The sequence below is a fragment of the Trachypithecus francoisi genome, unplaced genomic scaffold (genome assembly GCF_009764315.1).
Source record: "Trachypithecus francoisi isolate TF-2019V2 unplaced genomic scaffold, Tfra_2.0 Lachesis_group20, whole genome shotgun sequence".
Classification (NCBI taxonomy): Eukaryota; Metazoa; Chordata; class Mammalia; order Primates; family Cercopithecidae; genus Trachypithecus; species Trachypithecus francoisi.
The window spans coordinates 53,436,700-53,451,397 of NW_022681466.1; the positions used below are offsets into that span (position 1 = coordinate 53,436,700).

Sequence of the window (14,698 nt, forward strand, 5' to 3'; positions counted from 1 at the left end):
CAGCTCCCATCCTGGCTGGCTGCAGGCTGCTGGCTGCTGTGGTTTTGGCTGTGTATTTTTAAGTGTGTTTTACCTGCAGCCCCAGAGCAGGGGCTTAGCGTGTGCCCCTCCGATGAGAAGCATGTGCCCAGTTGCCCCATGGCTGTGACTGGCCATGTGGCTCAGGCTGGAAGAGAAAGACAGGCAACGTGGCCAGTTTGTACTGGGGACCCTAAAGGTACAGCTTCAGGGGCTGCTCTGGGAGAGCCAGGACCACCTCTTACTGTCAAACAAGAAGGCCAGCTGTCCCAGACCTGACTGTGCCATGGGCCTGCACCTGTCCTCTCTCCTGCCTCTCGTTTCCCTCTGGTGGTGGCTTCTCACCCGGAATGGGGAGGAAGAGGGGAAAGATGATAGGGTCCTGTCTTAGTCTGTTCAGGCTACCATAACAAAATATCATAGACTGGGTAGCTTAAAAACAATAGAAATTTGTTTCTCATGGTTCCGGAGGCTGGGAAGATCAAGGTACCAGCAGACTCGATGTCCTGGGAAGGCTCACCTTCTCACAGATGTCACTCATGCCACGTCCTCCCATGGTGGAGGGGCCCAGCAAGATCCCTCGAGCCCTTTCATAAGGGCACTAGTCCCATTCCTGAGGGCTCTGCCCTGATGACCCAATTACCTCCCAGAGGCTCCAGCTCCCAATACTACCTCCTTGGGTGCTAGGGTTTCAGCATGTGAGCTGTGGGAGTTCACAGTCATTCAGACCACAGCAGCTGCCCAGCCCTGGCTTTGAGTCCCAACTCCTCTCTTGCTTCCATGACCTTGAGTGAGCCACTTGACCTCTCTGAGCCTCACTTTCTGCTTTGTAAATTGAATTACTAATGCTTCATTCACAGGGTATTTGAAGGGTAAAGAGAGAATGTTCATGAACTTGTAGGGAGCAGTACCATACCATCAACTAGTAATTCTTTTCCCAGCCCGTCACAGATAGGATCAGTTCCTCAGCAGGAATGCAGTGCCCCCTGCCCCCATTGCCAACAATGTCATCATTGCCCGTGCCTCTCCTCTCCAGCTATGCCTAGCATACCCCCCATCCCTATGCGTCCTGCACGACCCCCTGCCCATCATGTTTACTCCTGCATCTCCACCCACCTGGACACCACCCCTCAGCCCTCCTCACAGCACTCTCTCTGTTCCACCTCCCCCATGAGCCCCTCCTGCGCGCACCTTCTCGGCCTCTAAGCCCACACAGTGGTGGTGCCAAAGGCCTCTCGTCTTTGAGAGCATTGGCCCTCCAGGGTCCCGCTGAAGGTCGCTATGACAGCATGAGCTGTTACTGAGTTCTCACTAGGGGCCACACATGGTGCTGAGAGGTGTGTTTATCCTGTTCGTCTTCGACCTCTTCTCCCACCACCTGCCCCTCCACCCCTGCCCGCCCCATTCCTCTTCAGCACAGATGCTCCCTGAGGGCCCAGTGATGCTGTCTTGCTCTCATTGGCACCAAGCACACAATAGGCAGTCAGGAAACCAGCATGTTGATTGTTGAATGATTGAACAACCCTGTGATCCGGCAGCTGTTACCCCCATGTTACACAGTGGCTCTTAAAGGTTGGGTCATTTGTCCAGGGTTACAGAGGGACTGATGGAGGGTCCTGAGCCTTGGAGCGTGAGTGAGAAGAGGGAGGGCTCAGTGGATCCAGCTCCCACTTCTAACTTGGCGCCACGCGATGTCAACTATCCCAGGCCAGTAGATTCCAGAGGTCACTGTGTACGCCAGAGCCTTCATGGCCTACAGCAAATAAACCTGTTGAACTTAGCATTTAACCCAACTTGGCCTCAACTTCTTTAACCAAGGAATTCCTCTCCCACCCCCAGGGGAATTGATGTTTGCATTCAGGAAGCACTTTTCAGATCCAGGGTCCTGCCTAACGTAGAATCCCCTGGAGCCCTCTCTCTGTTGGTCTTCTGGCCTTGCTGGGGCCCAAACTTCTGAGTGTTCCTAGCTAGCAGGTCTGCAAAAGAATGTGGAACAAGCATGTATTAGTCACCTGCTATGTGCCACACACTCCCACCTTTGTGATGCTACTGGTCAGCGCAGTAACCTCCTCTGCCATAGGTGTTGATGTTTTCATTTTGTGGTTGAGGAAATGGAAGCTCAGAGAGGTGGAGGAAGTTGCCTAGAGTCACCCAGCTAAGTGGTGGTGGAAGCTGGCCGAGAATTCCAGTCTGTCTGCCTCCAAACCCCAATGTTCTTTCTTTTTGGCCACAGAGAGAAGCTGGAGCTTAGGCCTCTCTCCCTGCCCCCTACTTTCTCCCTTCACCCACCTTTTCTCATTTCTAGTACAGCAGCTCTCCCTTCCCAGGGCTTCCTGCCCCTTACTTTCTCCCTTCTCCCCCCTTTTCCCATTTCTAGTGCAGCAGCCCTCCCTTCCCCGGGGCTCTCTGGTCCTTGCTCCCACGGGCTCTTGCTCCGAGCTGTGAGATGCTCATGCTGTTCTCAGGGATCCTCCGTGCTGTGGCTGGGGAGCCATGGCCAGAAGGCATCCTGGAGTTGGGATCATGCCAGGCCCATCTCCCATGACCGTGGGCAAAGCCTTTGGCTTTCTTGGGCCCTGCTCCCCTGAGCTCTACAGTGGGACTGTGGTGGCACGTAGTGTGGATTGAGTTGATAATTGAGTTGATAATCAGTGCCGCCCAAACTTCTTCAAAGCTGCAAACCGTCTTTATGGTTTCTGTCTTAACCAGATACCACCTGGGCTAATACTTACAACACTTCATTTTTATGTAATCATCACTATCATAATTGGAAAAACCACGATCCCTACAGATAGAAGGTAATCATTAAAACAAGCACAGTTAAAACCAAAAAGTTACAAGCTTCATCTGGTTATCACACTTGCTTAAGGCTTGGAGCTTGAAGCGCTCACTCTGTTGAATGGGCGATGAGTCAGTGTTGGAGAGGCAATAAAGACATAGCAGCTCAGGCCGAGGCCTTCTCTCAGACAGAACAAGACAGGAAACAGAGCACCCCTCCTCCCTGGTGCAGCGTCCTCTGTGTTGTGTCCAAGGGTCTCCTAAAGGTGTCTCGCTGGCCACCAAACATGTGTTTCCCATGGCAAGCACTGGTTCATGTGATCCATTAGCAGGGGGAGCATGCTTGCTTTGAGTGTGGAAGGGATGACATTAACATTTAAGTTGGGACAACATGAGTGAACCGGCCTGTCCTGACAAACTAACTCCTGTGGTCATCTTCTAGAAAGTTCTTTCCAGCTCCAGAATTCTTACCCCTCCAAAATGGCAGACCGCACCAGCCCAAGCCATCACCTCTTTCAGGGTTTTGTAGTTTGACTCTAAGACTTCCCAGTGCCTTTGATTCAGCCAGATTTCCAAAGAAAAGGTCTGTATACCTCTCGTTTATCATTGGTCTCCCTATGTCTGGCAGAGTGCCTGGTGCTTAGCAGACATGATATAACATTTATCAGAGCCTGAACTTAATTCATTATAAAATCCTAATGTGTGCCCAGCTCAGAGCCAGGCACTGAGTATGTAATGATCACCCTGGCCTCATGCAACACACGAGGTAGTGGGAGAGTCTTCCGTCAGGAAAATGTCTGGGACGTCTGCAGTAGACACGGTGCCCTGATGAAAAACTGCTGGGAGCCGTGCCAGGATGGAGAGGAGGAGCGTGGTCCCAGCCGGGGTGCAGGAAAGGCTTCTGGGAAGAGTGTGCTTGAGCTGAAATCAGAAAGCTGAGCAGGAGCCCCATGGGGAGTGGGCATTGAGGCAAGGGCCACTGTGTGCTGCCCTTCCTCAAATGTTAGATGCGTAAAATGTCAGACCCTGAGGATTCCCTGGGCTGACTGCTTCCTTTCCAGATGGGGAAGGGAGGGTGTGGCCGGTGGGAGGCAGGTGGGGCCAGGACAGCCCTGCCACTCCCAATATCTCTGGTCCTGCAGGAGCACCCTCCAGCCATGAATCACCTGGACTCCAGCAGCAACCCTTCCTCCACCACCTCCTCCACACCCTCCTCGCCGGCGCCCTTCCCAACATCATCCAACCCATCCAGCGCCACCACGCCCCCCAATCCCTCACCTGGCCAGCGGGACAGCAGGTTCAACTTCCCAGGTACCACATCTCCAGGCTTTTCTGGGTTCTCAGGGGTGCGGACAGATCCCCTTCTCAGCAGACCCAAGGTCTGCAGATTCAAGGTCAGACATGGTCACAGCTAACAGCTGATGTTTATGGAGCACTTGCCAGGTGCCCCAAGCACAATAGCTCTGATGTTGATGCTGTTGTTTTACAGATGGGAATACTAAGGTTCAGAGAGAGGGAGGGGCTTGCCACGAGTTGTACAGCCTGTAACTGGCAGAATGGAGATCAAACCCAAGTCCGTCTGACACAACATAATCTCCACGCTGCCCTCCTCTTCATGGGGTGGCCTCTCCTGGGCAGTGCTCACTTTCTCGGGACTGGCTTCTGAGTTCCCAGGAGGCATGGCCAGCAATGCAGGGAGCTAGAAGGCCTCAGAGAGGGAATCTGGTTGGGGTCCTGCTGCTTCCCACTCGTGATCCGGGTAAGCTCCTTCAAGGAGACCTCTCGTTCCCTTTCCATAAGATAGGTGACCATGTAAAGTTGGAATTAGGTTGTTCCCATTGTGTGACTGAAGACACTGAGTCCCACAGGAGATTACAGCAGAGTAGACCTGAGCCAGGCTCCACCCCAGCTCACTGCCTGGTGTCTGTCAGGAGGGGTCAGGATTCCAGCCTCTCCTGCCCTCAGCTGTTGGCCCTGGGGTGTCTGCCTCTCCAAGCAGCAGAGTGAAGCCCACCTGCCCATTTTGGAACTGAGCTGCTGCCTCAGCCTCTCTGGCAGCTCCTCAGAGTCAGTCTCAGCCTTTAGTTTATTACAGTTTGCAGTCCCAGAGGAAGGAAGGTAGCTGTGACACTCCTGTTTGCTCCGGACCCAGCCACAGGCTGTCACCAGCCCATAGAGTCCAGGTCAGGCCCCTGTCTCTGGCCTCTGGAGCTCCAGGTCCATGAGGACAGCCACAGCTCTCCCTGTGCCAGGGGAGCCCCAGCTGGCGCTGTACCCAGCCAGCAGGAGGCCAGGGAGCTTCTCCTGGGACTTCTTTTGGGGACAGTGGAGACAGAGATCTTGTAGGAATCTCTCTTTGCCTTCACCTCAGAACGCACGTGGCTGGATATCTCCTGACATGCACGCGCCGTCCTGAGCACGCCCCTCCCCTCACTGCATTGAGTGATGGCCCATTTGATTAACCTCCTCTCCCATTCTGCTCTGTCTTTATTATGCTCTGAAACTGCCTTTTGCTAAACCTTTGCAAAACCCAAAGTTTGGGTTTTTGTAAATGGAAAGGGTGTGTTTGGACCACGGCAGCCACAGAAAAAGTTCTGTTTGCACAATCAGCTGGACCCTTGCTGCTTTCCCTGAATGTCTCCGGACTGGGCCTTCATTGTCCCCTGCACAGAGGCCTTACTCTCTCAAGATCCTATCTCTTTGGTCATGGCAGCACCAATGGGTCAACCCTCCCCCTAACCCCCACTGCCTGCCCCACTGGCCCTGTAGTTCAGCTGGAGAAGGCAAGCCTCCTGTCGTCCCCCTCCTCTGTGCTATGCAGGGGCATTGCACTTAAACTTCAGTGGTAAACCTGGGAAAAGATTACAGTCACGTGCTGCTTCACAACAGGGAAACGTTCTGAGAGATGCATTTGGCAATTTCATTGTAATGTGAGCATCATAGAGTGTACTTACATAAACCCAGATGGTATAGTCCTCCACACGTCTCGGCTGTGTGGTGTAGCCTATTGCTTCTAGGCTGCAAACCTATGCAGCATGTGACTGTACTGAGTATTGTAGGCAATTGCAGCACAATGCTAAATATTTGTGTATTGAAACATCTGAACACAGAAAAGCTACAGTAAATATACAGCACAAAATATTGAAAATACGGCTGGGCACAGTGGCTCATGCCTGTAATTCCAGCATTTTGGGAGGCCGAGGTAGGCGGATCACTTGAGGCCAGGAGTTCAAGACCAGCCTGGCCAACATGGCAAAACCCCATCTCTACTAAAAATACAAAATTAGCTAAGTGTGGTGGCGCACACCTGTAGTCCCAGCTACTCAGGAGGCTGAGGCACGAGGATCGCTTGAACCCAGGAGGTGGAGATTGCAGTGAGCTGAGATTGCACCACTGTACTCCAGCCCAGGTGACAGAGCAAGAAGCAAGACTCTGTCTCTAAATGAATAAATCAGTAAATAAAATGTTATTTATTTGTAGGGGACTAGAAGCTGCTCTAGATGAGTCAGTGAGTGAGGAATTCCTGTACACTACTGTAGACTTTATAAACACTATATGCTTAGGCTACACTAAATTTATTTTAAAATATTCTCCTCAATAATAAATTAACCTTAGCTTACAACTTTTTTACATTATAATCTTTAAATTTTTTTAAAATTTGGAGTCTTTTGTTGTAACACTTAGCCCAAAACACATATTGTATAGCTGTACAAAAACATTTTTCTTTGAATTTTTATAAGCTTTTTTCTATTTTTAAAATTCTTAATTTTTTTTAAACTCTCTTGTTAACTAAGACACACACACACTAGCCTAGGCCTGTGCAGCGTCAGGATCATCAATATCACTCTTCCACCTCCACATCTTCTCCCACCAGAAGGTCTTTGGGGCAGTGACATACATGGAGCTAGCATCTCCTATGATAACAGTGCCACCTTCTGGATACCTCCTGAGGCAACTGCCTGAGGCTAAATTACAGATAACTTTTTTTTTGTAAGTAGAACAAGTATAATCTAAAATCAAGATTAAAAGTCTGGGCATGGTGGCTCACGCCTGTAATCCCAGCACTTTGGGAGGCCGAGGTGGGCGGATCACCTGAGATCAGGAGTTCAAGACCAGCCTGGCCAACATAGTGAAACCCCGTCTCCACTAAAAATACAAAAATTAGCCAGGCGTGGTGGTGGGCGCCTGTAATCCCAGCTATTCGGGAGGCTGAGGCAGGAGAATCACTTGAACCCGGGAAACGGAGGTTGCCGTGAGCCAAGATTGTGCCATTGCATTCCAGCCTGGGCAACAGAGCAAGACTCCGTCTCAAAAAATAAATCAATTACTTAAAAATTTTAAAAAATGATTAAAAGTACAATATAGTAAATACATAAACCAGTAATGAAGTTGTTTATTCTCATTATCAAATAAGATGCTACCGTGCATAATCGTGCATGCCATCCTTTTATACAGCTTGTAGTTCCGTGGATTATTTCCTGCCAGTGTCACCACAAACACGTGAGGAATGCATGGCGCTGCCCTGTTACCACAGCTACCACATCACTAGGCAAGAGGAATTTTTCCACTGCATTATGATCAGGGCCACCATTGTGTGTGTGGTCCCTCGTTGACCAAAGCAACATGTTCTGTGGCACATGACTCTATTTATACCCCCATTTGACAGTGAGACAGCTGGAGAGGTTAGCCAACTCCCTAAGGTCCCAGAGCCTAGTTATGTGGCAGAATTGAGCTTGGAACATGCTGTCAGCTTCCAGAACCCCAGTGTATCCTTTTCAGTACCCTGTAAGAGAGAGAGAAAAAACTGTGGGTAGGGAGTGGTAAGGTTGAGACACTCTGGAGGTACAGGTGGGGCTCAAGGGGAGGAGGCCATTCTTCCGTACATAACACTGTTAAACTTTTCAGAATCACTGTTTCTCTCTCATTGTATTTTGCCCTTCTGGGCTCACATGCATTTCGCAGAGTGCTGGTGACCAGAGACGGGGTCTTGGAATGCCCAGTCCTCCAGTGCAAACCCCTTTAGTCCTGCGGGCTCCTGCCAGGGCCCATTTTCTCCCAGCTCTTTTCCTCCTTCCTGCATGGTTTGGCCTGTCCTTGCCAGGTCCATCTAGGGTAGGGCTGTCCCAGCCCAATAACCAGTCCCTGTCTCCCAAGCCGGTACCTGCAATTCCGCTCCTCCCTCCTGCGCTGGCCGTTCTGTGTGTGTGACTCACCTCCTCTTCTGTTTAAAGCTGCCTACTTCATTCATCATAGACAGCAGTTTATCTTTCCAGGTGAGTCCTTTGCATGGTTCCATTAACTGCCCTTTGCTGTGACCCCTTCTGTCCACCCCACCTGGGCGCCCTCTCCCTGGGAGAGGCACTCTCCTTTGGAGGCACTTGAGTCTCCCTCCACCTGTTCTGAGAGCTGACTGCCCATGGGGGATGGGAAGGGGGCAGGGCAAGTGCCCTGGAGGTGGGCCTCTTAATGTGAGAAGTTCTTGCTGGGAGGGACCCTGGAATCCATCCTGTCCAGCCTCTTGGCACAGAGCCTGCAGGCGACCTTTTCAAGGTCACACTGCCAGGAGATGGTAGAAGCGGGACTGGAACCTGGGTTTATAGAATGGGGAGAGGACTTTTTGCTAATGCTTTATGAGCATCTGTCACCATATCCTCCCTTACGCAATAACCAGAGGATAGCTTATGCACAATGTCTTAGAGAAGTGGAAACCCTGTGGGAAGGTCTGCGGGCTTCACTTAGTGGGCTTCACCTTTCTGTGCCTTACCACACAGTGCCATCTGCTGGCCACTGCTGGAAATGCCTCCTTATTGCAGAAAGTTTAAAGGAAAACACTTTCAATTTAGTAAGTCAATACATTGAGTCCCTTCTGTAAAAATTGTTTTCTACACTTACTGTGTAGCACCCTTTTCATTCCTTCCCCTAAAGTGTTTGAGATCAGTGCTTTTTACTGTAACTGAAGGTGATGAGCGTAATGGTGTTTAAAACAAAGACTGTAGCTGTTTTTTTCTTGGGTCTTGAACAGGACTGTCTTGAAGTCACAGTATCTTGGTTACTCCAGGCTTTTCTATTCCCTAAGCCAGCTCCATTAGGGGGCTGACTTGGAGCATCTGTGAGTCCTTAGAGGACTGTCTGCATGGCGTTGCTCAGGTGTGTGCAGGGCAGCGGTCAGGGCCCTGAGAACCCGCCTTATGGAGGCTTCCTCTGAACAGCTGAGCAGCCTCTGCAGTTTCACACCCGTTTTTTGTTGTGGTTTCCCTGGTTACTAGCTCTCAGATGCACACAGGGGATTACCCCAAAACATTGGGAAGACGTGGCTCTTTTCCCAGAAGGGTCCATTTTCCCCTGAAGATACTACGTCACAGGAAGGGCAAGGAAATACGTTTTTATTAAAGTAAACGTGGACACATTTTGGAGCAGAATGCATGATACACTCTTAACTTTTAAGGAAAAGCATGAGGCTTCAGAAGCATTTTGCCTTCCCACTTGGGGGTTGGGGACAAACCACACCCCAACTCTACTACTTCCCTCATGCCTTAGGCGTGTGTTTACCTTCTGTGGAACATCTGAGCAGTGTTGGATGGGTGGACATGCCGGGCCCCTGTTGGTAGTCTGCAGGCACACTGTGTCCAGGGGAGGCCTTACCAGTAGAGCCTTCTAAGGTTCTGATCCCCCAGAAATTGTGCACAGGATGTTGGGCACATGTGTGCATTTCCCTGATAAGAAAGCCCACGGCCTCTTATCAGATTCTCCAAGTCTGTGAGGTCCCAGAGATGTTGACAGCCTGTGGTTCAAATGACCTTCAAAGGCAGAAGAAAGCCGTAGAAGAAGGTCGAGGGAGGTCTTTTGGCTGAACGGGGAGAGTCTTTGACCACACAGGCAGGAGAGAGGCCTTTGAGATCTTCAGCCACTGCCACTTCCTGTCTCTTTTTGCAGAAAAGAGCAGGGAGTGAGCGGCCCATGGCAGCCCTGGGGCCACCAATCTCCCTGTAGCACTTTGGTTCCATGCTGGAGTAGCCTTCAGTTCTGGTCTCCCTGGACGTGGGACTTTTAGCACTAAAACTGGGAACACCCCAGGCTCAGGGATCAGCCCCAGCTGCCCACTCTTGGGTCCCTGATATGTGGCGTTTCTTCCTCTCCCCTGAGAGCTGGTCCACCGGTGACCCATACCGGAAGCCGAGGGGTCGGGGCCTTTGTGCTGGAAATCCCCAGCAGCTGTACCAGGCACCAGGTACCACTAATGAGCCACCTGCACATCCTGCCATCGGCCTTGCTGGCCAAAGTGAGAGAATCTCATTACTTTCAAGGGTTATCGCAAGCAGCCCCTGCTTCCAAACAGCAGCTTTAGCCAGCCTGTCCAGTAAATGAGAGCCCAGTTTGCCTTTTCCACTTGTTTGTGTGGGGCAGTTTGGCCGGCCACAGGTGAGTGGTGGTAATGAGAAGTCTCACCCTCCCTACCTGCCCAGAGCCCCTTTCTGAGACAGAGCTGTGTATGCAGAAGCAGGTGCTGTGGAGGCTGCGTCCTTGCAACATTTATGGAAGATCACAGGCTGGTCCTTGTGGAAGTGCCTGGGGAACACGTGGCAGCCCACTCAGGGGAAAATCAACCTCTGTGGGGGTGCTGGGTTTCAAACACCATGTCTCTTTGGGGAGGGAAAAGCGATCTCATGCTTTGTATTTGGTTTTTGTTTCCTCCAGACATTTCGGCCTTTGCACAGGCAGCCCCGCTCCCCGAAGCTGCCGACGGTACCCGGTAGGCATCCCTAGGCTGTGTCCCCTTCCCTTCTTTGGGGAATTATTCGGGCTGGATCCACATCCCTGGCCACCTCCCACTCTACCTTTCCAGCCAGCCAGATGCAGAACTCCCTGGGCTCATTCACCGTCTGGGCCAGTGAATTCCGTAGAGGGTTTTATTTGCCTCCTATCAGTGCGGTCAACATTGGGTGGGGCTGCCTGTGAAACTGGAGCAGTCTTGGGACCCAGGAGGGTGGATAGAGGGCACTTGGAGTTAGAGAAGCCTAAGAATAACTCCTGTGCAGAGGCCTTTCTCTACCAGGCCATGCTGAGCACTTGACTCACATTCCCGCATCTTACCCTCAGTGCAGTGGTAGGTCTCAAAGTAGGTGCCATTCTTAACGTACAACCAGCCTAGAGAGGTTTAAGAAATTACATAAGGTCACACCGCTAGGAAGCGATAGAGCTGGTTCTCCAAGTCGAGGCCGTCAGATTCTGAGTCCTGTGGGTGTGCTCTGAGACCCTGTGTAGCAGTGTCACATCTGAAAAGGGGCTTTGGGGATCACTGCCCACCTCTCAGCCCCCACCACCCTCAAGTTAGCCTAGGGAAGGCTGAGGCTGCACAACGGGCAGACCTGGCCCTCAGCCTCTTGCCTGTCACCACGGTATCCACGTGGCCTTTCCCCTAGCCAGGTGTGAGTCAGGGTAAGGATCTTTGTCTCAGATCTCTCCCAGGAATCCCCACCAGCTGAGAGCAGAGCGGCCTCCCGCAAGGTCTCCTTGACAAACCCTGTTTTACTCTTAGGCTCGACAACCAGCCGAAAGCAGACGTGTTGGAGGCTCACGAAGCGGAGGTGAGGGTGACACACACGTGTCCACAAATGGCCCCTCCCTTGTTTCTCCCTTCCCCATCTCAGTGTGCAGGGGGCTTGAGAGTGAGTGGGTGCTGGGCCCTGGCAAGGGCTGTCCCAGGCACCCATTGCAGAGGTGCATGGTAGGGAAGAACGATGAGGAATGTAATGGAGCAAGCTTGTCCAAGCTCTGCCTTCCCCACGCTCCACAGGTGATTGTAGCCAGGGTCAAGAACCATTGCCTTGACCCTTGAACAAAAGTGTCAGCTGAGCCTGGATCCCTCCATTGCATTATGGCTTGGAGAATGTTAACAGACTGATTTACTCCTGCCCAGGGGAGAGTCAGAAACTCTGTTTAAACAAGAGTTCCGGAAGGATGGATGCAGTGAAATTCTTCTATGCCAGGGATGCTCTTGCTCTTCCCTAGACAATTAGATGTTGCTCACAGGTAGGTATTGGAGTATTAGCATGATGAAGGGCCTCAGGTCACGGGGGCCAGCCGCCACATACTGTGGGTGAGGACGTTGAGGTCCATTGATGCTAAGTGAGCTGCACAGCAGGCCAGTGCAGAGCTGCAACTACAACCTGTGTCCCCTGGCAGGATGCCTGTCTCCCCTGTTACCTGGCTAGGGCTCCAGGAGAAGGAAGGAAGAGATGGTGCAGAGCCCAGATCTGCTGCCCATCCCTGTTCCTTCCTGCTCTCCTTTCAGGCTGAGGAGCCAGAGGCTGGCAAGTCAGAGGCAGAAGACGATGAGGACGAGGTGGACGACTTGCCAAGCTCTCGCCGGCCCTGGCGGGGCCCCATCTCTCGCAAGGCCAGTCAGACCAGCGTGTACCTGCAGGAGTGGGACATCCCCTTCGAGCAGGTAGAGCTGGGTGAGCCCATTGGGCAGGGCCGCTGGGGCCGGGTGCACCGCGGCCGCTGGCATGGCGAAGTGGCCATTCGCCTGCTGGAGATGGACGGCCACAACCAGGACCACCTGAAGCTCTTCAAGAAAGAGGTGATGAACTACCGGCAGACGCGGCACGAGAACGTGGTGCTCTTCATGGGGGCCTGCATGAACCCGCCCCACCTGGCCATTATCACCAGGTAACCAAGCCCCAGGACCTCACGCTGGATGGCCAGCTCAGCCTCCCCCTTCCTTGGGAGCCCCATTTGTGTGGATGCCCTGGAGGGTGTGGAAGTTTTAATAGAGGCATAAAGAAGAAAACCAAAAATGGGGTATAACTTCCAATTCACATAGCCCCATTGACACTAAAAAAGAAATAAATATGGGCTGGTGTAATGGCCCACACCTATAATCCCAACACTTTGGGAGGCCAAGGTGGAAGGATTGCTTGAGCCCAGGAGCTTGAGACCAGCCTGGGCAATGTAGTGAGATGCTGTCTGTACAAAAAATACAAAAAAACTTAGCTGGGCCTGGTGGCAGGTGCCTGTGGTCTCAGCTACTTAGGACGCTGAAGCAGGAGGATCGCTTGAGCTCAGGAGGTCAAGGCTGCAGTGAGCCAAGATCATGCCACTGCACTTCAGCCTGGGTGACAGAGTGAGACCTTTCTAAGGTTAGAGAAAAATCAATGTCCATAAAAGGTACGGAGTGAAAGCCAGTCTTCTCCCACTGCAGCTGAGTGCTTCTCCCCAAAGTCAGAGACACTATAAACAGTTAACATTCCTTCTGTTAAAATGAAGACATTTGCATATACTCACGTTTTTAAACTGTTTATTCCTTTTTGTAAAAATACAAAGGAGAGATCAAGCTGGCTCACACCTTGCCTCCTGCACTCGACTGTGGGTCTGAGGTCTACTCTCAGAAAACACCTGCACAATATCCTCCTCACATAGGCTGAACTCACTGGTGTGCTGGTAAATGTGTAACAACCAGTTTGGGGAGAGTAGGGATGGAAGCCCTAATTTGTAACATCCATCACTTCCTGTGGTGTAAATATTCTCACCATGGTCAATTTCAGACTACCAACATTATCTCCCTGGAGTGGAGCAGAGTTGGGAAGAGTCATATAATCATGAACTGATCACTGGTGGTCCCATAATTTATTTATAGAACAAGACTCCATCTCAAAAAAATTAAATTAGTTAATAAAGAACAAAATCGGTAATTAATTAATGAAAAACAAGACAGGGTCCTGCTCTGTCACCCAGGCTGGAGTGCAGTGGTGTGATCTTGGCTCACTGCAAACTCTGCCTCCCAGGCTCAAGCAATTCTCGTACCTCAGCCTCCCAAGTAGCTGGAATTACAGGCGTGCGCCACCACACCCGCCTAATTTTTATATTTTCAGTAAAGATGAGGTTTCACCATGTTGGCCAGGCTGGTCTCAAACTCCTGACCTGAGGTGATCCACCCACCTCAGCCTCCCAAAGTGCTGGGATTACAGGTGTGAGTCACTGTGGCCTGCCTGAAACAGGAAAATATTCATTAACAAAAAAATCTTACTTTGTTTAGAATACGCTGAAGGAAAGTGGGACACAAATAAGGAAAGCACCAACCAATATTCTCTACCCCTCACCCAGTTTTCGAAGGCTCTGAGACTCCAAGAATGTTTTCCTAAAAACATAGTCCCTTCCTAAGATAGCTCCCCTGGACCCACATTCTCTCTGGGTCCCTCCTCACCCGGGGTTTTAGGAGTTGATGCAGGTGGAGACCCCAGAACTCAGGCTCCTTTTCCAGTAGTCACCCTGACGCCCCTAACATCTACCCCACCCCTTTTCCCTCCTTGCACACTCCTTTATTGTAATAAAAACCCTGTGATCAAGAAAAAATGAAAACTATAATGAGACTCTTGACAGTGAGCCCCAGAGCCTTGATGTTGCCTGTTGATGGCCTTAAATTAGCTAAGTTCTTCCCCATCAGAGTGGTCCTGTCTTGAAGCTACCAAGCGTGGCTACTCTGAGTTCCTGAGAGCTTTGATGCACTGTTTCCTGTTGTAGGATGGGCAGGCACTGGCTCTCAGGGAATGGGGATTTGTGTACGTGTACATGCGTGGCATCACGTGTTTCTGCACGTGCAGGCCAGGTCTCAGCAGGAATAGGCTGGGTTAAAGAAGATTTGGCTCACAGTCAAGGGGCTAGAGAGAGTCCTTGCAGGCAGGTGGGCACGGTTCTCCCCATGGGCTCCACCAGGAATGGGGTCAGGCTGCACCAGCCCCAGACCCGTGCTTGACCCCTACCACCCTTGACAGCTTCTGCAAGGGGCGGACGTTGCACTCGTTTGTGAGGGACCCCAAGACGTCTCTGGACATCAACAAGACGAGGCAAATCGCTCAGGAGATCATCAAGGTGAGGGGGAGTCCAGCTGCTGGGGGTGGGT

General features: G+C 51.5%; 1 protein-coding gene across 8 annotated transcripts in view; it reads left to right on the forward strand.

Moving 5' to 3' along the window:
• KSR1 (kinase suppressor of ras 1) overlaps window positions 1-14,698 on the forward strand; it is a 177,247-nt gene that overhangs the window by 143,998 nt on the left and 18,551 nt on the right. For 6 of the 8 annotated variants that reach the window (XM_033184347.1, XM_033184351.1, XM_033184352.1 and 3 more), the window contains 6 exons: window positions 3,939-4,107; window positions 8,028-8,069; window positions 10,492-10,546; window positions 11,333-11,381; window positions 12,089-12,468; window positions 14,571-14,667. In XM_033184347.1, coding sequence (XP_033040238.1) covers window positions 3,939-4,107; window positions 8,028-8,069; window positions 10,492-10,546; window positions 11,333-11,381; window positions 12,089-12,468; window positions 14,571-14,667 — 792 coding nt within the window. Of the gene's footprint in view, window positions 1-3,938; window positions 4,108-8,027; window positions 8,070-8,567; window positions 8,643-10,491; window positions 10,547-11,332; window positions 11,382-12,088; window positions 12,469-14,570; window positions 14,668-14,698 lie in introns of all 8 variants that reach the window. The other 2 variants (XM_033184355.1, XM_033184349.1) reach the window with 2 other exon arrangements.